Below are 22445 nucleotides of genomic sequence, written 5' to 3' on the forward strand. Positions count from 1 at the left end.
TCCTCCCCCTTCTCGACGCTGCAGCTTGTGTGTAACCCTCCCCTCCCTCTTCTACCACGGATCTTGACCAATCACGTGCGGCTTTATCCGAATGGGGGGAAAAAACAGGAGAGAAAAAAAAGTCGGCTCCTATTAGGAGCGGCTCCCTTTTAGGAGCCGGCTCTAAGAGCCGGTTCGTTCGCGAACGACACATCACTAGTCCCCACGGGTTGGATTGGACCTATGGCCTGAATACGTGCCACCAGAAACTGAATCTGACTAATTGATATTTGAATTTGATTAATTTTGAAGTCGCGAGTGAGCTGGAGCCGACCCCTACTGACTTTGGCTGAGAGGTGCAGTATATCCTAACCTTGCTCAGGATTAAAACAACAACACCAAGATGAGAGGTGCAGTGTATCCGAACGTTGCTCACGATTTAAAACCAAAAAACAAACAAACAAAAATCTGGTGAAATTGTTCAAACAGAAAATGAACAAAAGCAGTTGCAATGTGTTTTACAACACGTGAATTGGAGACGCGGCGTTGTTGAGGTTTCAAGGTATCCACTCGTCATCTCACCAATCACCTCCAAGCCGACCAGGTAAATTAACCTAAATGCTTAGTGAGAATATTTCTGCACAATTGAAGTATATTACCACGACGTATGTAAGCCGTGTCCATTCACTGCGTTCTTGCGGCTTCCGGTCTGCCTGGCGTCATCAATGCAAGAGCCGCGAGGAGGCAGACGTTGGCTGGCTCACTCCAGGGCCGGAGCTATCACTCCAACTCTTCCTGAGTGCGAGTGCTGCAACTGTACCCCTCCCGTCAAGAGTGCATGTGAGTGCGTCCTTGCTTTAACCTGGATGTTACATTTCTTCTACTCAGTACGAACACATTTTTGTCATGACAGGTAATTTTTTTTTGGAGTGGGGGCGGGGGGCATTTACTGTTGAATGAAGTTGCTAGGTAAGAGTTAGCTGAAGTTTTTTTTTCAAGCGAGGAAACATTACTGGTGGTCAGACAGTTGACATGCTGCTGTAATTTTTGATTAGAAAGAAAGAAGGAAGTTTAAGGCAAAGGGTATGTGTTAATATTAAAGACTACGGCGCCTCTATTGTCTAGCTAACCTGCATGCATGTGGGTATGTGCATAGATAGTCACAAATTTTGGAACTTGGTGCATACACAAGGCGACCCGAAATTACAAGCCGCCCCCTCCATTTTGGAGAAAATAAGACTTTTGTGTGCATCTTATGGTCGTGAAAATACATTATTTCTTATTTCTTTACTTTGCTTTTCAACATTTACCTCTTGTTTGTAAATGCTTTTAAATGTACTTTTAATTATGTGAAGCATTTTGTGTTGCTTTGTGTATAAATTCATGGATCCTGTGCTATGTAAATAGAGCTGACTTGCCTTGACTTAACCATTTGACGCCTGAATTTATTTCCAATAATTCAAAAACAATATTGGGCTTTGTTTTTGCTTTCAAGTAGATGTAAAATTAAGTTAAGAATGTTAATTTGAGTATAGAACATCGTCTAATATATATATATATATATATATATATATACACATACATATACATATATATATATACACATACATATACATACATATACATACACATACATATACATACATATATATATATATATATATATATATATATACACATACATATATATATACACATACATACATACACACGCATTTCAGTGTGATGCAAACAAGCAAGAACGGGTATAAAAAAAACAAACACGTGGTATGGAGATTTTTATTGATGTAACAAGTTATTTTCAGGAGTTACACCGCTTATAACTGCTATGCTATTATAAAACACTATTATAAACTATAAAAACAAAATTTAAAAACTGAATATTTATGTTAAACAAGTTCACTTACCTCCCACTCAGTTTGACTGACCTTTCAGCATGGAGTCTGTCACTTCAGCTCACTTGTGGAATTCACAAAGTAGTTTTTGTTGAGGCACAGATGAACGTTACACTTTGCACTTTTGTACACAATCTGGCCTTTACAATTAATACAGAAGAAATCACTTTTCAAAAAAAGCAAACTTTTTTTTCCATTTCATGTGTACACATACTTATATCGGTAAATGTCACCAACAAGTATCAAGTTGAACAAGCTGAAACTTTACAAATTTACTTTTAACTGATTTAGGGGTGAATTTCTCATCGCTGTCCCCACTATCACTGAGACAGCTGCCGTCATTGTCCACAGGAGGAAGCCTGGTCCGAGGTCCTCCTACTCACTTTGAATAGATGGAAGCTGCAATCATTTTTAGCTCTACAGAAAAAGAATCAACAGAAATTACAATTATAACTCAACACGCTATTTTGTAATGCTAACAGATACTAACTGGAATGGCCACTTTGAAAGAAAATGAGTGAGTGTTGAACGCCGTCTAAATACAGCATCGTGTTTGCGGCAGGAAAAAAGCCATTGTCACCGGAAGCCATATACAGGGGTACCCCCGCCCCCCCCAAAAAAACCAACATTGTGGGAGACTGTAGCGAATTAGCATCAAACAAAATTTGTCAAACATCTTTAAAAATACTTGTCATCGGCACTCTACCTCCTCATTTTAGTGATTAAAGTACACGATAAGACAGCTACATATTTTTCTGAGCACAGCTTACCTCAAGATGGACAGATTATCCAAGTTTGGAGTCCAAAAATGGTGGCGCAGCACCTGTCAAGCTTAGCAGTCCAAAAAAGAATGTAGAGTACCCTTCAACTGGAAACAAGAAAAACGAATGCTTGCAAATGGTTCCGAGGTATGTGTTTGTAATAAATTGACCGGCAGTGGAGGAATACAGAACACAGGAAAACGACATCACTATTTTTGGCCACATTTGGAGCAGAGGCGGTTTGATTTGCAAAAATGGCGGTAAAGGGGTTAAAGTAACTTCCACTTTTTGCTGTATGGTGTACATCCATCTACTTTCTGAATTACTTGTCTTGTTCTTGTTAGGGCTGTAAGTAAGCTAAAACCTAAGCCAGACTACTTTAGGCAAGACTGGTCATCAGCCAAATTAAGGGCGTATACAGTATAGACGACCATTTACTTTCAGATTCACAATTTAGAGAGGATAGAGAACCAAACATGCATGTTTCTGAAAGTTGGAATGAAACTGCAAAATAAGAAAAAAATATCGAGGCGAAAACTTACTATGTAACCGTGATCATTTGCTTTGACTTGACGATTGGTGACCTGGTTCTGATTTGGTAGGAATACATTCTCACAAGTCATGGCGGAGGTAGAACGCTCTGCCTTGTTGGTGAGCAATCTGGCAATGGGCACGAACAAATTGGACAGCTGCAACAGTGTTGCAACGTTAGTCTCCCAAGTAATTCATCTTTACACCCCTTTTGTACATCCCACCTCTCCACATTCTGTCGAAGTGAAAACCAATCAAGAGCACCCAATGTCCAAGCTATTTTCGTCTTTCGTCACATTAGGACTATAATTGGACCCACAAAAGATTCCATCAACTGTTCGTAGGACTAGCTATAACTGCGGGCAACGAAAAGCATCCATATTAACGGAAAGAACCAATAAGGACATTTTTTTTAAAGCATTTGCTTACCTTGGGCAGCTGCTGACGAAATGATGAGACTCACTGCTTGCCTCGTGCCCGGATAGTGAGAGTTGATGTCAGGAAAGGAATACATGCTTTAAAAACAATTATTAAAATTAATTATAGTCACATTTGACCCATGAGTGTAAACGGCATCTATTTTGTCTGTGGTGAGAAATCAGCAGCTGTTGACACTAACATACCCCAATATGACTCAAATTCAGTATATAGGCCAACAATTTTCTCTTACATAGGCCAACAATCTTGCTAGCTTTGTTAGGACAAGGACATTTATATAAATTGCATGCAACCTTCTGTTTGTTGCCAACCAATTGTATTGACAGCGTCTTCCAAAAACAAAACAAAACAATCTCTTAGTGGAAGCGAACATTTGTGAGTGAATTCGGAGTAATCCTTGGGCTCCCCCTGTGGCAGTATGGGGGAAATGCTGAGGAACAACATAGCATTCGTACTGATTCACCTAAAATTCAAAGCGGTCCAGTTCCAGAAAATACCGATCAGGTGTGGAAGATCATGTCTATGTATTGTGATGTATATTTGAGGAGCCTAGTGGTATTTACATGTAATCAATACCTCAAGTGCTTCAGACAACAAAGTGTATGCAGGAAAGTGGTTAAGATTGCATGATTGTCTGTGTCTAATGTGTCGTCTTGTATTATTTTGTCATTTTATGTTAACTTTTCTTTTGATGGCGGCGCGGGCACCCGCAGCGGCTCCTCTTGTTGTGTTGTGAGAGGGAAGAAATTTCATCTGTGCTGTATGCACATTTGACAATAAAGTTGTACTTGATACTTGACTTGAAGTGAAATCAAATGAATTAACCAGCTTGCTAAATTTCAATGGAGCCAACACAATCAGGAGACACTGTGGCCAGTGAACGCCCATGTCAGGACATAGCCAATCTGAGCAAAGATCTTTTGCATATCAAATTAAGGAGAAGAGAGATGAAATTGGAGTAAAGGTTATTTTCATGTTGAACATTTTTGAATACCAATGAGAAAATGGACCATTCAAAATGGCAGTTATTTCAGACAAACAAAAATAGCTTGGAAAAAGGGCATCCGGCCTGCTCATCTCCAACTCAAATTATCTTCCAAACCTGATATATCAAAGATTGTAAAGAAAAAAAAATTTAAATGGAAAAAGAAGTCCTTTAACATAGAAGGACGACGAATAGTAATGTACAGGGTAAGACATGCTAATGTTAAACCATGCTAAACCAGCTCTAAATTATTATTAAATGTAGTCACAAAACACCAGAATAAATGATTGATGTTTTAGGACAATTTTCACTTAAGTCGCTCTGGAACCACGTTTGTTAAGGCAGAGAGTAACCAACCATGAACAGCGGATCAAAAAGTGCCTTGAGAAAAAATAAAATTAAAAAAAATTGAAATACAGGTACACAGCCTCACACAATACATTCCGAAAACTGAAAATGAATTGACGTGTGTCATCAAAGAGATTCAGACTAAAAGGATATTAATATATAGCATGTTAAATATTTATAGTACCGGCAATTTTGTTTGTTTGCACAATAGTGCTGCATTTTGATTTTGATTGAAGATCTGCAAAATCAATGTTCCCAAAATGACATCTTATTATTTCACCGTTGCCCCTCCTTCCTCCCAATACTGTGATTGCCATTTGTCAGGTTAGGCTTCAGCTAAAATGATGGCAAATGAGCCATGAATTAATATGAAAGACACAAGGAGACCCCAGACTGTGTTGTTAAAAAGAAAGGTTATGTAACTGGTAAATATGCCACTGTCCTAGCTATGAAAAAAAGAAGTTTTAGTTTGAACATGAAATATCTTGTCACTATTCAATCGAATACAGGATGAAAATAATGAAATAGTATATCATTGTCTTCTGTTTTTATTTGACCGTATTTTTCCGGACTATACGTCACTACTTTCCCCCCTGATTTCAATGTTGTGCCTTATAATGTGATGCGGCTGATTTCGTATTATTTACTGACGAGTTTCAAGCTGTCGCCAGACTTACCCATTGTCTCATCATATCTGACCGATGAAATTATCGATTACGTCACAGTGGACCAACGAAAATGTCCGGGTCCGCCCTCATACTGAATATTCACCGGCTATTTGTGGTTGGGATGTACACACAAGGGATGACCTGCCTGTGATAAATACAGAAATTTGTGTGCATAGCTCATGTTCGCACAAAATATGAACGACTTCAAAAACTTTCAATCACTGAACTTGTTCAGATATTTCACTGCATAAAAATATATAATCGGCTCACATTATTATTACAGATACGCAGCAAATTGATGGAGAACTACTTTTGAAATCAGAGGTCAATAAAAATTGTTTTTTCTTCTATTTTTTTATTTAACAGTATTTCCAAAAGAACCAAATAAATGCTTGCAATAACTTCAAATGTGACAATTTTCAATTCCGGTACAGGTTTTATCACAAACCACAGGCCAATTTTAACAGGCCACATAAAATAAAAAAACGAACTTCTATTTTACACCTGACAAATCAAAACTTTGTCTCGCAAAGATGTTGTGATGTGACTTTTGTTGAGGTTTGAACTTTTAACAAGCAAGCACAGTGTATTGCTAAGACAAATCACGCTTCTTTTTCTTCTTGTTCTTCTTCTTTTTCTTCTCCTTTTTCTTTTTCTTTTTGTGTGACTTTACTGTTGATTCCTTTTCTTGGTCATCGGTGCTGTCATGGCTTTCATCTTTTTCCTTTGCGTCTTTTTTGCAAACGTCATTCGACTTCCCATTGGATGCTGATACCTCCTTAAGTTGAGCATGGATTTTTATGTCCTGATCCTTATTCAGCTCCTCCTTAACATTTGGTGATTCAACACAAACAGTTATGAGCATCTTCTCCTCCCTCATCTTCTTGAACAAATTACTTTCCTGCCCGGGCTGGTGACTACGATGATAACCATCCTCCTGTTTGCTTGTGTGATCAGTCTCGTGGCTCCTATCGTAATGATTTCCCGGTTTGCCGCTGTCTCCTCTCTCTGTATAACTGCTTCTCTGGTCTGACAATGTGGGATGGTGTTTGGTGCTGCTACTGCTGCTGCAGCTGGAGTGTCCTTTGGTCTCTTCTGTATGTTTACTCACAAGTGTTTTCTGCCAAACAAGATAAAAATCAGGGTGTAGTTACATTTAAATATGTTTCCAATAAAATATTACATTTGGTGAAGAGATCAAAAACATTGAGGCATTTTTAAGGGGGGGTCGGGGTGGGGGTTAAATGTTGAAAGTCCGAGGTAATGAAAAACAACAGCAAAACAAAAGTCAAGTCATGGTCCAAGCCATTATTCGTACCCAGACCCTAAGTACTGTGTGGAAGCAACTAAATCTTGCTGTCTGTAGCCAAGTCGGTATTGCAAATGAGAATCAGTTCTCAATTACCTGGACATATAAGATTGAATAATAACAAAAATAATAAAGATTGCCTAAAATAAAACAATTTGTATTTTTTTTTTCTTTGTGTGTTTTACAAAAGGAGACCGAGTCAGCTATCTGGGTCCACAGCATAAATTGGATGATACAAGGAAAAGGAAACAAGTGTGATCAAATGTTTAATATTTTAAAGGAATGTACACTTCAGTGGCCCTAGCCCGCGGGTTCAATTGAAAATCTTAGTATAAAAGCCGACTGCAAGGGAATAATTTGTTTGCTTCAATAGAACGGGTGTTTGTCTGTTGTTTCAGGTAAAGTGCACCAGGTCTGTGTAGTTACAGCTTCCAAATGCACAATTGCCTAATCTGTGAAAAATAAATTCAAGCAGAGAAACTGTCAAAACTCAAGTTCAATGGCTACAAGGTTTGCAAAACTGCTGTGAAATTAGAGGTCCTACGTTCAAATGCAACTTGACCTGTACAACCTCATAACCTCATAAAGACATTATTCTTATTATTCAGTACCATTTGCATAGACTATAAACATCTGAGAAAAATATCATTTGCACAATAATTTGGAATGCAATGTGACTATCAAACAGTTTGTGTTGGAAAGGGAATACTCACACGGCCAATTTTAGGATGAGCGTGGATGGCTGCATGGGTTTCAGCTTTACTTAAATCTCCAATGAATTCCTCACATATCTGGCAGTAAAATCCAATCACTGGTATTAGAAAATGTAATCCTGTAAAAAAAAAAAAAAAAAAACACCGCAAAAAAAAACCAGAAACAGTGAGTGTTTTAATGTATTCAATAATCGTGCAATTTATATAATAAAGAGTGTACAAAGGAAGGCTACTTTACCGTCCTCTTTGAGCATTTCCCCCATTTCTTGCATCAAATTTTCAGTTTGAGTCATTTTTGTTCGTTTGACTTTGTCCCTTTCACTTTTATCACCTGGCTAAAATATAGAAATGACAAGTCAAATCAACAAATTACGAAAAAAGATCAAACTAATTAGGATTATTGTATTTCAGTATTCTTCCAAGGATGGTCTCATATGTGTCAAATGTGTTTTTTTCCCCCGATCCACTGATCTTGCTGATGAATTTAAACAGCACATCCGGGCAAGATGTATTGTTAATGTATGTAGATATGTCATTTTAATATAAACTGAATAAACTTTTTAACATTTTTTTTTCTTTTGGTCAGTTTTTATTTCTTAATTACAACAACATAACAGCAATTGTGGCTTATTAAAACAATACAATTGACTGTTTTATAAAAATACATTAAATTCATATTTAGCTTTCATATTTACCATTGTGTATAAGCCATTATGCAATGCGACGGTCAACTTCAAAACAACAACAAAAAAACCTAGATTTTATTTTGAAGTTGGACCTCGGAATCAATCCTTGTGGCGGCTGACTTGAATTTGAATTGATGCTGACCTGATATTTTCAGTGCGCAAAAGTGCAGTGGCTGATTTAAACTGGAGAGCAATATTACATTTCCAGTGCTCAAGAGCACCACCACTCTGGTTGTGTGGACCCCTGGCTCTGACTGTACACTATCCTTACTAAAATTAAGCTATTGTAATTGCACAAGTTAATAGGAATGCTTCAAAGAATAAATCAATCACAAGATTATTCAAACATTTACTTAGGAGTGACATTCCAACACTGCACATTCTACACATTCACACTCAGTGAACACGCACACCTTTTTTTCTCCCCCGCGAAGACAGTAGTCCCCAAGAGTGAGTGATGACAAAGCCACGTTAGCAGTGTGTTGTAAAATATACGTCGCAATTATCTACCACATATTTTTACTCGTTTTCAACCTGTTTGAGCAATGTGACCCATGTTTTTTTTTTTTTTAATACCCGTAACATTACGAGTGTGCATTCAGTGATATCTGTTACAAAACACGGGCAATCCATAACAGTTGGAAGCTCTTAAGATCTGTCAGGGTGTTTCAGAATTAGCAAAGAAATTATTTACCTTGTGCTTTTCGTAGGATGACAGAGATGTCTCAGCTGTATCACCTTTTTCTCGCTTATCCTTGGTTGCTTAAAAAAAGCCAAAGCAAAATGTTAAGAGTCTGCATGAATCAAGAATTGATCAAGAAAAACAGAAGATGGTAAGTATATCAGACAGCAGTTTTCAATAGATTGGGTCCACCGTCATGTCCAGAAGACACCAAACCTTATCCTTGATAACAGGGGAGGAAAAAAAGATCCAAGACAACAATAAAAATGTTGCAACAAATTTTAACTGAATAAATAAGTATCATGTGTAAATTACAGATTACATTCTAATCGAGAATGCACATTGAATATCCAGTCGACACACCCCTGTTCAAATACAATTTTTCTCTGTTACAAAAAAAGGAGACCAAGATAATTCAGTCGAAAACTACTTTCACGAACAATGTGCGCCGCACAACTCAATTTTAAGAGTAAATAAACTCTTTTAGAGAAGGGAAAGTAAAGTGAACCACCGAAAACTATGCGCACGCTCTTAATATTGAGGATGTGGCTATGTTCAGAATGAACCGCTCACATTCAAACTCATATTAGAGCAAAGTCAGCACGCACCTGCCACCATTTCAAGTACCTCTGATAAACCCCAAATAGAAGGCACTTGTTATTATGGTTTTCCTGACATCTTTGTAGTCGCATCTTAGAATACAAGCAATGGTCCTGTAGAGGATTTTTTCCTTTCCTATAACTTACTACCTCCTTTGTTGTTGGCTCTGAAAGACTCTTGAAAGAAAGAATGTAGTATACTGTTTAAACTATTCACCGACCTAACTGTGATTCACTTTGTGTCTCATCACACCCACTTTTATAAGGACTTCCCAGAGAACATGGTTAACATCAAAAAGGAACTGTTATCTCGAATATCTATCGGTATGTTGCTGGCACCACATCAAAGGTCAGGCTGAAGACAGTAGGAGGTACCGCCACGCTGGATCTGATTGCATTTTGCTTTCTTTGTTACTGTTTTGCATGAGGGTGTGACTATCCGCCTCTCCTTAACATATTGTCTTTATAGATACTTGTTATCTGTATTTGTCTGTGCGCTCTCACGACATCAAAAGGATAGAGGCCCGAATCAATTCATATTGTCTTGTGATAAAGTGAAGAAAAGACATTGTGGGGTTGGGTTTTTATTCCACATTTTAGAGAAAGAAAAAGAACCTGTGTGCAAAGGATCGGCAAATGGCCGGATCCCCTCTGCAGTCCGCGAAGAGCTTCCAAACAATCAGAGGGAATGGATTAACCCAAAGCAAACATCCAATTCAACAAAAGAACGGCTTCAGCAGAAGATTGAGGTTTTGGAAGGCCCCCTTGAGTTCAGACCTCCAGTTCCTGGAAGTACTCAGGAAAAAAACACATAGAGGAGAAGCTGCTTGTGACCTTCTACCAAGCCCCCATTGAGAGCATCCTTGTGTGCTGCATCACAGGGTGATCCGCTGGGTGCACTACAGGCAACAAGAGATGGCTGCAAAGACTGATCAACACCGCCCAGAAGTTCACTGGCTGTTCTCTCTCCTTGGTTACTAGCCAACACTTTTATTCCTCCAAAATGTGTCCCCAATTTCGTTGTATACCTGATGTACAATGACAATAAAAAACATTATATTCTGTTCGTTAAAGTTAAGAAAACATTGATGTGATTTATCTTGGTCTCATTTCTGTCCTCACCCAAACTTGGCATCTTGAACAGAGTTATGTTGACATCCACAAAGGTTAAAAGTAACCATCCTTGTAAGCTTGACTTTTTGACTTTCTAATGTCATGCCGTTCTTGTATATTGTATTGTATTGTATATGTACTGTATAAGCACATGAGGCTGGTCATAAATTCTAAAATCACTAAATGAAATGAATAATCTTAATACTTGATGGAATATCCTCTCACCTTTGATGAGTGACTGTAGGGACTCCAAAGCGCTCTGCATATTAGGGTCTTGAGACAATCCCAAAGAAGCCGCTGTCGAACTAAGAGGCTGCTCTGGAGGTAACTGTTTGCCAATCTCATTACAGTTTCCTTTGGTCAAATTGTTCAATATCATTTTGATCTTCTCACACTCATTGTTGTCCAGATTAGCAAAGACTTGTCTTGACGATAAGAAGCCATCCAAAAGACGGGAATATGACTGATCGTGATTATGCTGTTTACTGCCCAGATCCCAAGTCTTCATTTCATCCCACTGTGGTTTGACCAACTCTCCAGTCGTGCGTGTCGTAGATGTTTGAGAGTATAGATGTTCTTTTTTGGCTTTTTCATCGCCATATAAGAACCACTCCTCATCTTCAAAAGGCTCAGCTTTGGAAGCCATGTGACTTTGGGGCTGAAGCCAAGAGAAGTCACTGCCAACTCTGTCATGAGGCAGGAGCATGCTCTCATTTTCCAGTGATGTTGAAGTCGCCGGTGTTCCATGTTGTTGCAAGTGAGAGCCACGCCGTGGTTTTTTGCTTTTATCTGAGGCCTGTCGGGAGAGTATTGTTTCTTAACAAAAAAATGTACATTTCAGTTCCATGTACTCGGTCAGAGAAATCACTTGATTATTAGAACATGTTACAATGCTCGAAACTCAAATACCTCACATCACAAATCAACTTTCCCCATTTTAAATTTGAATTTAATGGAAATTCAATATCAATGTCATGATGTCAACATTCCGTTCGAGCCCCCCAATAGACACGCCCAAATACGTGTTTGCTTTTGCTTTTTTTGACCTGAAAAATCTGACTCAACCATATTGTACTTTTTAAAAACAAATTATGTCTTAGAGCCTTTTAGACACACAATAAGTATCTGTTTTATAGAATGTTAAGAATCTTTGCATCATGATTTCATGCTACAATTCAATGGACATTGTGCCAATGTTTGGCCACCAGGGGGGCACTATAAGTTCACTATACTTATAAGTAATGTTGGTCATTTTTCACAACAAAACTATAATACAGTACACGCTTGTATTTTGTTTTTGTTATATACTGTCTGCATGTGTTCAAATGCAAGTTGTTTAAGTTTTTAATTGCATTGACATTGATGCTTCTTTTGTTCCATGGATAGATTCAAACATACTGTATTTATACACACTGAATATGAAAAACATGACATAATATAAAAATATACAGTAGGGTTAGTATGTATTTAACCACGCTGTGATTTTGCAAGTTCTCCGACAATTTTCTTTGTCGGTGCATGTCCACTGTGAAAGACACAATCTACAAATAAATAAATAGAATTTGGAAAGCATAGTGTATGATTTTATTTTTCAGAATTCATGTGTATGTTTGTGCGGAAAATTAAGTATTTGAACAGGTGCCAATCAGCGAGAATTATGGCCCTGAAAGGCCCATTACTGTGACTTTAAAAAGTCCACCTTCAATCCATTTATTTGTCTAAATTTGTAGAACCTGGGTGATGTTGTCAGCTGCATAAAAAATGCATATGCAGCACACAATCAACCTCCGATTAAGGTAAATTCCAGACTATAAGCCGCTTTTGACCTAATACTTTTTAATGTGATGCGGTTTACTTGTGTATTTTATCCAATGCGTTTCAAGCCGCAAATAGATTTACCCACGTCTGACCAACGAATTTACTGAATACATCATAGTGGACCAATTAAATTGTCCGAGTCTACCCTCATATTGAATACCATATTCCAGTGGGATGCTTGGATGATAAAATATTTTACCAAAGCTGGCCGCATGCGTAGCATGAAGCATAGACTAAAGCTTACAAGAGCAACTATTGCTGAGGTTTGCCAGCGGATCCACGATTATGAAAGTGTTGCTTGGGTCTTGATTGAGAGCTCGATGTGAGATGTATGTGTGGAGTGACGACTCCCCTGCATGACTCATCCACAATCAGGCGACCAGAGCAGCAAAACGGAACATATGGTTTCCAAAGTATGCAATGCTGTGTGACGAACAAGACTGCACAAGCTTTTAGACAGACAATTTGCCTTGTGTGATAACATGAGAGACAGAGTTTCTGGAAGGCTACAGCGTACAGGTAACAAGCAGTGTTCGACAATGTTTGGGAACAAAAGCATCTACTGAAGTTGAAGGTAATTAAAACTTTTTTTAAAAATTCATCGGAGTGACCTCTTCTTTGCAAATATCCCATGCTATAATGTCGAGATAATAATAAAGCAAAAGGGGCCGACATACTGTCCATACAAATTAGTTTTATGGCTAAACTTGTTGCTGTTGCGGCTTTTAATCAGGTCCCCCGGTCGTCCGGATATTGTGGTACTACAATGGGAAAGACCAAAGAGCTGTCCGGTACAAAAGTGTAGACCTCCACAAGACTGGAATAGGCTATAGGATAATTGCCAAGCCGCTTGGTGAAAAAAAGAGCAATTGTATGAAAAGAGGCAAATAATGACTATCAACCTCACTCGGACTGGTGCTTTGTAGGGTATCAATGAAGCTAATAAAGGTGAGAAATGAGCCCAGAAGCAGACAAGAGGAGCTGCTCAATGACCCGAAGAGAGCTGTGACCATTGTTTCAAGAGCGACAATTGGACAGGACATGCTCAGGCCCTTCTGAGGTTTGGCCATCCGGACGATCCAGTGGAGTTATCAGGGTTCCCACTCTTCCACTTGCTTTTTATTTATGGGCCTTTTAAGCACTTTTGAGGGCTAATGTAGCCATTTTTAAGGACTTTTTCTCCATTCAGCAGGGGATTCACGGTGGATTTAATGAACAGAAATCACCGAGCTGGTGTTTATATCATTGCTGCCAAAGGAAGGGCACATCTTTATTTTTAGGGGCAATCAGCTAACCCTTTATTTGACATACTGTATGTCAAATTGGCCCGAAATGACCCGAAGTGATCACGTGATCATCATCGGAACTGATCGGAGTCGGTGGGAAAAGCAGAAAGGAAACCAGGAAGGCATGTAGCCCGACAGCGGGGTTTGAGGGGAAGGGCGCCAGGCGCATTTTCCAACAAAACTATTAATAGGAAGGGTGGGGAAAATTACATACACAAATGAAATGAACATCACAGGTTAATTTTTGAGGATGTTTATTGATTTTAGAAGCTTTCCCTGACAATTAAGAATATAATTTTACTTCTTTTTTATGGGTTTTTATGAACTTTAAGGACCCGTGGGAACCTTGGTTTGGAGAAAGTCATGTGAGCAGATGAAAACAAAATACTGTAAACCATTTTTGTCTGAACTCCACTCACTGTCTTTGGTGGAAGGGGGAGGATTTGGAGAAAGTAATGTGAGCAGATGAAAACAAAATAATGTAAACCTTTTTTGTCTTAACTCCACTCACTGTCTTTGGTGGAAGGGGGAGGATGAGTACCATCCCAAGAACATCATCCTGACTGTGAAGTATGGGATGGAAGCATCATGCTTTGGGTGTGTTTTTCTGTATAGGGGATAGGACGATTGTACTGTAATAAAGATAGGATGAACGGGGCCCATGTATCGCGACATTTTGCCAACAATCTCCTTCCCTCAGTCAACGCATTGAAGATGGGTCATGGCTGACTCTTACAACATTACAATGACCGGAAGTATACAGCAAGGATAACCAAGGAATGGCTCTGTAAGAAACCTATCAATGTTCTATTGTGACAATGTCAATCTCCGGACCTAAATCCAATAGAAAATCTTTGTAGGGACCTGAAATTCAGAGTTGATTAGCAATGGCACCTAAACCTGACAGATCTAGAGAAGATCTGTGTGGAGGAGTATGCCAAATTCCCAGCTGCAATGTGTGCAAAACTAGTAAAGAGCTACAAGGAAACACTGGACCTTTGTAATTACAAAAAAAGGCTTTTCGTACCAAATATTAACATTGATTGTCTCACATGTTCAAATACTTATGGTACTTGCAGCATTAATAGACAAATCAATTAATTAAAATAAAATCTGAGAATGTGATTTCCTGATCACACAGTGGACATGCACCTTTGAGGAAAATTCCGACACCTACATAATTTCCAAGTGGGAGAACTTGCGGGGTGCACACACCCACACACACAGTTAACAGAACATACAAGTAAATTTATGAGTGAGATGATTTACCTGAATAGTTAGGATTGCCTCCTTGAGAGAGGGCAGCTGGTTTGCCATTTCTTTGTTGTTGATGACCATCTTAAGTCCCTCCAACAAACTACTGCCGCTGAGCCCAGTACTAGAACTGGGACCAGTGTTGTCACTGATGTAGCTGTGGGTTCTTGGCTGCTTTTTGCTTTTATCATGGCTCTTGTCCAGGCTGCTACTTCGTGACGAAGACAGCCTAGGCCTGCTTTTGCTCCGTGCACGACTTTCCCTGGTTTGGCTTCGACTGCGAGCTCTGCTTTTGCTTCTTGCCCGACTTTTTCCACGAACGTGACTTTTACTCCTTCCTCTACTTCTACTTCTACTTCTACTTCTGCTTCGTGCACAGCTACGGCCACGGCTTGGCCCGCGGCTTTGAGCTCGAGATCTTCCACGGCTGTGGTTCGGACTCCTGCTCCGACTTTTGCTCCTGGTCAAACGCTTCGGGAAAACAAGGTCTGACTTGACAGCCTCTTTCAGGATTGTGGCTGACTTTAATGCATCAGCCAGGTTGTATGCCATGTTGCCTCTGAGATAGTCTGGGAAAGGTTTATTTGCAGCTATACATCTCAGGAACTCTTCTCCAGCACTGTCACTGAAAAAATGTAATCAAAATCTTGAATCAAGAATCGAAAATGTTCAATCTTTAACTGTCATTTACATCTTCATAGGCTGGGCAATTGATGGAAATTTAACTCTGATTTCAATTTTGGCTGTTAACAATCACAAAAACATTAATGTGCTGAAGAGCGCGTGAAGTTCCTATGTTGTGAATGTATGACGTGTGTGCGATTCTGCCCTGATCAAGCTTGCCTTATACAATGTTAAATGTTAAATGTCACCTCAGTTGGAGATTACTGTTAAACTAAACACACAATAAACACTAATTACACACATTGTATATTTAAATATTTGCATTGTTTGAGAACGATCGCTAGTGCTAAGGAAAAAGTCAATGTAAATGTGAAAAAAATTCATTTTTAAGGTAAGCGTCATCTCCCAGGAATGATGTCGCTTCAAATAACCAATAATCAGACACATACAAAGAGGCAATACTAAAAGGTATTGATTTTGCCTAATCTGTGAAAGACACGTTTTATTAATAAAGCTTACATGCAACCTTTTTCTTCTTCTCTTATCACAATGTAGTGTCCTCCATGCGTGCATGGCACTACACTGCCATTAGAGGCCACCATGTGCACAGCAGAAACTTACAGTGTTCAGTTTTATTCCATTTTTTAAAAATTGCTCTCATTATATGGTATAATTTGACTTTATTTTCATGTTTTTCTTTTGATTTATATTTAAAGTTGAGTTTTCAAAGATTCAAATATGAAAGCCAAGACCCCAGTTTAGCCTGGGAGGTATTGACTTGTGAAATAAAAACAAGATGGAATAAATACGATAACGAGACAAGGGCAGACGCTTATTCAGAGACTGAATGAGTGCATTCAAAGCTGTGGCTGAAGCAGAATGAAAATCCGAAAGGCTTGAATTGCACGTGAGACTTGATATTTTTGCAATTTTTGCACTTGACAAAAATTCTCAAGAAGAAAGTGTTCAATGTGCAGGGAAGACAAAGCATGGGGGTGATGATAATTGTGAGTCAGAGCGTTTTAGTCGTGTAATTCTTACCGACTGCTGTCAGGCTGCTAAAATAAACACACGTGAAAACTTGGACTCACCCCATCCATACATTGTAAATAGCACAGCCGCCTTACACAGCATACATGCAGTTGCATATATGCTTATATCTGTATTTTATATTGCATTCTGTACTGTGTACAGTTCTTTTTTCTGAAACATTTATTTTGTGCATGCAATACTTTGTTTTTCCTTTCTACCCCCCCCCCCCCTTCAATTCTGCTGCTGTAGATTGCAAATTTCCACAGTGTGGGACAAATAAAGGTTTTCTTATCTTCTCTTAATAAATACTAACTTTTGACATCAATGAAAAGACGTTCAATACTCGTGATTTCAATAACAATCAAAATAATGGTGATTATAATTTTTTTTACATAATCGTCCAGCCTAACATATACAACTACAGTACATACCTGTTGTCTGGTGTGTGATTGACAGGTGTTGGATTCCATTGGGAACCTGGAAGATGAGATGGCGGTGGCCGAGAGGCAAGCTGCTGGCTGCCTCCAAGAGTACTACGGTCTATGGAGAACGAGCTACAGTGGGGCTGAGAGTATTCAGAATTTATGTTAATAGTACTTTTCATGACAGACATGTGACATTGATAGCATGTTTATATTACTTCAGCTGCAAATGAAAATGTATTTTTGCTTTTTTAATTTTTTTTTATACAGTGGCACCTTGACTATGGGTCCCCTTTGTGTTTTTTTTTTCCGAGAGCAATGGTCTCTTTTTTTTTTGGACTCGTGTTGCAAGAAATTTGCAGCCACTCTGAAAAAAAATATGTATTTAAATTCATGCTATTTCCATTCATTTCAATGGAAAAAGTTGAACTGCATCTGGTGTCAGTTTTGACCATGGTGATGAAACAAATTCAACTTGTTCGTCAAAGTACCACTTCACATTTTATAATTGACAAGAAAAGTATACAGTGGACCTAAAAAGTCTAAGCACCCCTGTTCAAATGCAGGGTTTAATGATATCAACAAATTTTGCTAAGATAAAACATTTTAAAACTTTTTTTCCGCCAGTAATGTGACCTCTAACCTGACTCATTAAAAAACCCGTTAAGGGGAAGAATATTATAATCGGGTTGCTTTTTTTTCAAAGTACAGTAAATTGGTTTCATAAATATGTACACCTTCAAATTGATACTTTATTGGAAAATTGGCTTATAAATATTTTTGAGTAAGAGTCTGTAAGTGCGGCACATTTTGATATGGCACTATCTGCTCACTCTTCTTTGCAAATATGCTCCAGATCTCTGTTCGCAAGGGCATCTTCTGGGCACAGCCCTCACCAGATCAGTCCACAGATGTTCGATGGAACTGTTGATAATTGCCTCCACCTTCACTAAAGGGGTGTTCACACGGCACACATTTGCTCCAGTGCTGCACCGATGTATTTTGTTGCGATATATCTGACACCGGAGCAAATTTTGTGGAGCGTTCACACGTACAAAGCTGCTGAGCGTGTTCGCACCGGCGCAGCCCCACTTGGGTTCACACGGCAGTTTCTGCAGCGGAGCAAAACGATAGAAAACAAAGAGCTGTCGTGTTGGTTCTTTTTAAAACATATACAACTCATGCAACTGCTGTACAGGCACGTCCTTCTCCTTCTCGGTCTCCGTGCCTTCTGCTCGAGATGCGTTCAGTGACCGCCCCTCGAAAACGTAAATCAACGATGACTTCAATGACACTCAGAAAAGCAAACATATAATGCGCCAAACAGAAAATCAAGAGAGGAAATCACAAAATAAATTCTATGGGGGGGTTGTGAACACACAACAGAGGAACAAACTACACAAACAACTCCGAGACAGTCCAGTCTCCTACAAAAGGAAAGTTGAGATGGTATAACCCAAGAGGCAAGGTGCCGCTTGCTACTGTTATTGCCAGTTGCCATTCTATAATCTACTAAAGCACCAGTCAAACGCCATCATGTCTTGTGTCGTTATTAGACAAACAGTTGACGGAAGTACAACAGAGCACGAAAGCAACGCATTCTAGCCGTACGTAATCAACTCTTCTCATGCGTAGCGAGGCTACTCCCCCCGCCGCAAACGAGCATTTGCTCCGGAGCAAATTTTTAACCCTGTAGCGTTCACACGTACCATTTTACATTGGTGCTGCCCCGCAAACGAGCATTTGCTCCAGAGCAAATTTTTAAACCACCTCCCTGAGTGGGTTAAATTTGCTCCGGAGTAAGCTGTTTTCAGGTGCTACACCGGTGTAACTTTGCCCGTGTGACCGCTCTACTGGGGCAGCACTGGCGTAGCACCGGAGCAAATGTTGCCGTGTGAACACCCCTTAAGACCCCAGTTTCAACTGAAGAAAACAGCCCAAAGTATGACGCTTCACTAAAGGTATGCTGTTCTTTTGGTGATAAGAGGTGCTGTGTTTGCCAAAAATCTCTGCAGATCCTTCAGTATTGCTGTTTGCTGCTTGGCAGCCTCCCTGGCCAGTTTTCTTTTTAGGAGGGGGGTGCCGGTTCTTGTCAAGGTCACTGTTGTGCATCCTTCTGTCAGGAAAAGCCAACTACAACACCTGAACTTTTTTTTGGGGGGGGGGTGTTAATGAGAGACAGTTAAAACGGTGGTAGATGTGCACGGACTTCTATTGTATAAGATTGGATAATTCTGAGCAGTGTCATCCCCAGCGGAAAGAGTTATCTCAGTTGTTATTTTTGACAGAAAATGTTGAGAAATTATTTATCTTGCTCTCATTTTCTGTATCACAAAAAAACCCCATGTCATTTCAACAACGATAAAACATTTTACATACACTGTATAACTGAATAAAGGATATATATTTAATTCTAAAATGTGGTGCATGGAGTATGAGGACTCAATTTTGGTTATGAAGGAGCAGTGCAATCATTTAAGCTGAGACAGCACTGACAGTACTCTCCAAAGGTATTGGAATGGCAATGTCAATTATTTTGTTGTTGTTGTAGATAAAGATGTGTTAAACAACTCAGGGCAGAGCACCTTTTGTTTGAAGCCACCCACTTTTCAAGTGAGCAAATGTATTGGAACAGACATTATTGAATTAACATTCAGTGAACTTTTCAAATTTGGTGGCATAAGCCTTAACTGCATTAAGCCTGCGATACGACTCACTGACGTCCCTGTTGTATTCTTCATTTGAAATGCTTTTCCGGGACTTGAAAGCCTCTTTCAGTTCTTGTTTGCTTCTGGGGGTTTCTCCCTTCAGGAGGGGGTCACCAACTCTGTTCCTCGAGGGCCCCTATCCCACATTGATTAGCTGTCTCCCTCCCTTCAACACACCTGAATTTTGTTGCTCATCTCTGTGCTGCTTTGCAAAATCCAATTTGGCCTTCCAATTCATTTTGCTGATGAATGCTTTGGATCTTGTAGTATAGCTTGTATATTTCTTTTCTCAAAAGTCTTCTTTGAACAGTGGATTCTGATGCCTTTGCCCCTGCCCTGTAGAGGTTTGCATTGGTGTCGCGGTTATCTTTGGGTGTTTCTTCACAGCTCTCATAATGTCAGCAACTGCTGTTGATACCTTTGGCCGACCTTTCCGATGTCCGTTATTCAGTACACCAGTCGTTTCTTTCTTATTCAGGACATTCCAAATTGTTGGACTGGCTAAGCGCAATGTTTGTATATAACAGCTCTGATCGATTTTCCCTCTCTCAGCTTCAAAATGGTTTGCTTTTGTCCCATAGACGGCTCTCTAGTCTTCATGTTTGCTTCACAGCAAATACAGATAATAATTCAATATCTAATATTCAAGCAATAAATCTAAAAGGCAACACGTGAGCAACTAGAAACACGCATAAGTCATATCTTCCAATAAATTCAAACAAAACGTGCCCTCTCCTGAGCTGTTTAACACATCAGTGTCAATACCATGAAATAAAAGGTATTCCTGTTGTTATGTTTCATATTCATCTTTGGATCTGAAAGCCAAATGTCTTCAGTGTGCAATAAAAACAAAGGAATTCACCTTGCTGTTCCAGTACATTTGGAGGGGACTGTACTTTCTTTTGACACTCAAGTTGTGCCTGCTCAGAATTTAGTTGTATTTAACAGACACTAATGATGACTTACCATAGACAATACCTTCACTAAAAAACTGCAAAAATTAGATAATACTGAATCTATCAAAATAATTTCACTGGAGAAGAAAGTGAGCGCAGAAAGAAAACTGACCCCTTCAGCGAAGTGGAGACTGTTAAATAAAACGTGTTTATCATTGTCATTAATGTGTTTATCATTTTCATTTTTAGCTGAACATTCTGCTTCACCTATTAAAGATCGGCTGCGGTTTACAAAACTCATATACAGCAGTATCCTTTCACATCTTTGGAACTTTAATAAAACTACAGTCCCGGAGTACTCAACCTGGCAGTACCTGGTTTTGCCACTGGAAAAGGCTCAATGACAGAGTTATGCCAGGCCATGTTGGTACCAAGAAGTGGAAAAAGTCCAATTGCTTTTCGAACTTCTTGACACAACAGTCTGAGAGAATACCATTAAAGTTGGATGCTTTCTTTTGACAGCGAAGTAGTAGAAATACGAGTAGCAACCACTTCTCATATTTTAACATCCTTCTAAATTCAAGTCTTAATATATTCTAGATTACCACAAGCATTTATTGCACTTTATAACCAATGTGTCATCACCTCCCACCATGTCTAAGACAGTTTTGCAAGAAAGAGAATTAAAAAATTATATTTCTCTCACAATGTTGCACTGTTGTACTGGGATATTTTGAGATACTTCCTACTTCAGTGCTTAATTTAAACGTCCATGTATAAAACCCAACCAACTTGCTAAACTGGAAGACACAAGCTAAATATGCCGTAAACGCAGGGATAAAAAAAGACAGGTCGATATCTTGATTCACCACTGTACATGATTTTTACACGTATCAAACATTGACATTCTGTTTCGAGTGTACAGTATGTGGTACTGTTTCTCCTTGATCCCTTATCAAATATTTTAACCTCCAGTCCCCGGTCTCCCCCCTCAGTGCATGAGCGTGTTGCGTACGTACATTCATATAATTAGGTCCTGGAGGTCTTTGTAGAAATTGGGTTCCCAGAGGCGCCGAAGACGAAAATGGTCCGGACCGTCCAGGAGGTAAATTTCGAGCAGAAGGCTCACACGAAGCACCGACATTGTAAGGAGGGCCGCGAGATGGTGGAACGCCGAAAGATGGAGGTGGCGGGCCACACTGACGTTGACCAGGCCGGTTCATGATCCGTATTTTGATTAAGCAATAAAGACAAATAGGATAAGCTCAAATTAATAAAATGAATAGTTTGCGACCCAGTCAATTGCGTTGCTGCAAACGGATAGATGTCCCGGACGAAAATACAGCACGTCAAAAATGACCCGGACGAAAACAGACTCTTCTTCGAACATGATCGTAAATAAGATCACCGCCCCCTAACGAATAGGAGCGTTACTGTATTACATTTGTGGTTTTTATTAATTCACAAAATGTACGCATAATTTGGCACATTGAATACAGCATGAGAACTCAATATTTAAAGCCACAAACATCACACAAACAAATCAGAAAGAACAAAAAAAAAGAACCAAAATAAAAACTTAAGTAAATAAAATGGGGAAAAAAGAAAAAAAATACATAAACAAAATAACAATAAATACACCTATATCCCTAAATTTGCGAGGGTAGAGGTAATCTAAAACACCATATTCCGTTTATG

General features: G+C 39.1%; 1 protein-coding gene and 1 long non-coding RNA gene across 4 annotated transcripts; both read right to left on the reverse strand.

The window, feature by feature from the left end:
* Nucleotides 1–1745: 1745 nt before the first annotated feature.
* LOC109523028 (uncharacterized) lies at nt 1746–4257 on the reverse strand. 3 transcript variants are annotated; one of them, XR_002169680.1, is made up of 3 exons: nt 3273–4257; nt 2645–3225; nt 1746–2291 (listed from the first exon to the last, which is right to left on the reverse strand). It is a non-coding gene; the product is annotated as an uncharacterized LOC109523028 (long non-coding RNA). The 3 variants fall into 3 exon arrangements; XR_002169681.1 differs by having other exon boundaries at nt 2645–2742; nt 3178–4257; XR_002169679.1 differs by having other exon boundaries at nt 2645–4257.
* A 1698-nt stretch (nt 4258–5955) lies between these two features.
* Nucleotides 5956–22132, reverse strand: LOC109523173 (serine/arginine repetitive matrix protein 2). The gene is made up of 8 exons (XM_019882140.1): nt 21767–22132; nt 17153–17286; nt 15081–15690; nt 10933–11503; nt 9008–9075; nt 7866–7962; nt 7628–7746; nt 5956–6725 (listed from the first exon to the last, which is right to left on the reverse strand). Exons 1-8 carry the CDS (start codon nt 21968–21970, stop codon nt 6198–6200), a joined length of 2331 nt encoding a protein of 776 aa, XP_019737699.1. The 5' UTR covers nt 21971–22132; the 3' UTR covers nt 5956–6197.
* Between the last annotated feature and the right edge of the window lie 313 nt (nt 22133–22445).

The sequence above is a fragment of the Hippocampus comes genome, unplaced genomic scaffold (genome assembly GCF_001891065.2).
Source record: "Hippocampus comes isolate QL1 unplaced genomic scaffold, H_comes_QL1_v1.1 scaffold36, whole genome shotgun sequence".
In the NCBI taxonomy this organism is placed as follows: Eukaryota; Metazoa; Chordata; class Actinopteri; order Syngnathiformes; family Syngnathidae; genus Hippocampus; species Hippocampus comes.

Excerpts from the sequence above, each read along its gene's own strand:
- LOC109523173 (XM_019882140.1), bottom strand. The coding sequence starts at position 21,970 with ATGAACCGGCCTGGTCAACGTCAGTGTGGCCCGCCACCTCCATCTTTC. Across the intron at positions 15,691-17,152 it reads AATCACACACCAGACAACAG|TGACAGTGCTGGAGAAGAGT; the intron begins GTATGTACTGTA and ends ACATTTTTTCAG. Across the intron at positions 9,076-10,932 it reads CCTACAGTCACTCATCAAAG|CAACCAAGGATAAGCGAGAA; the intron begins GTGAGAGGATAT and ends GCTTTTTTTAAG.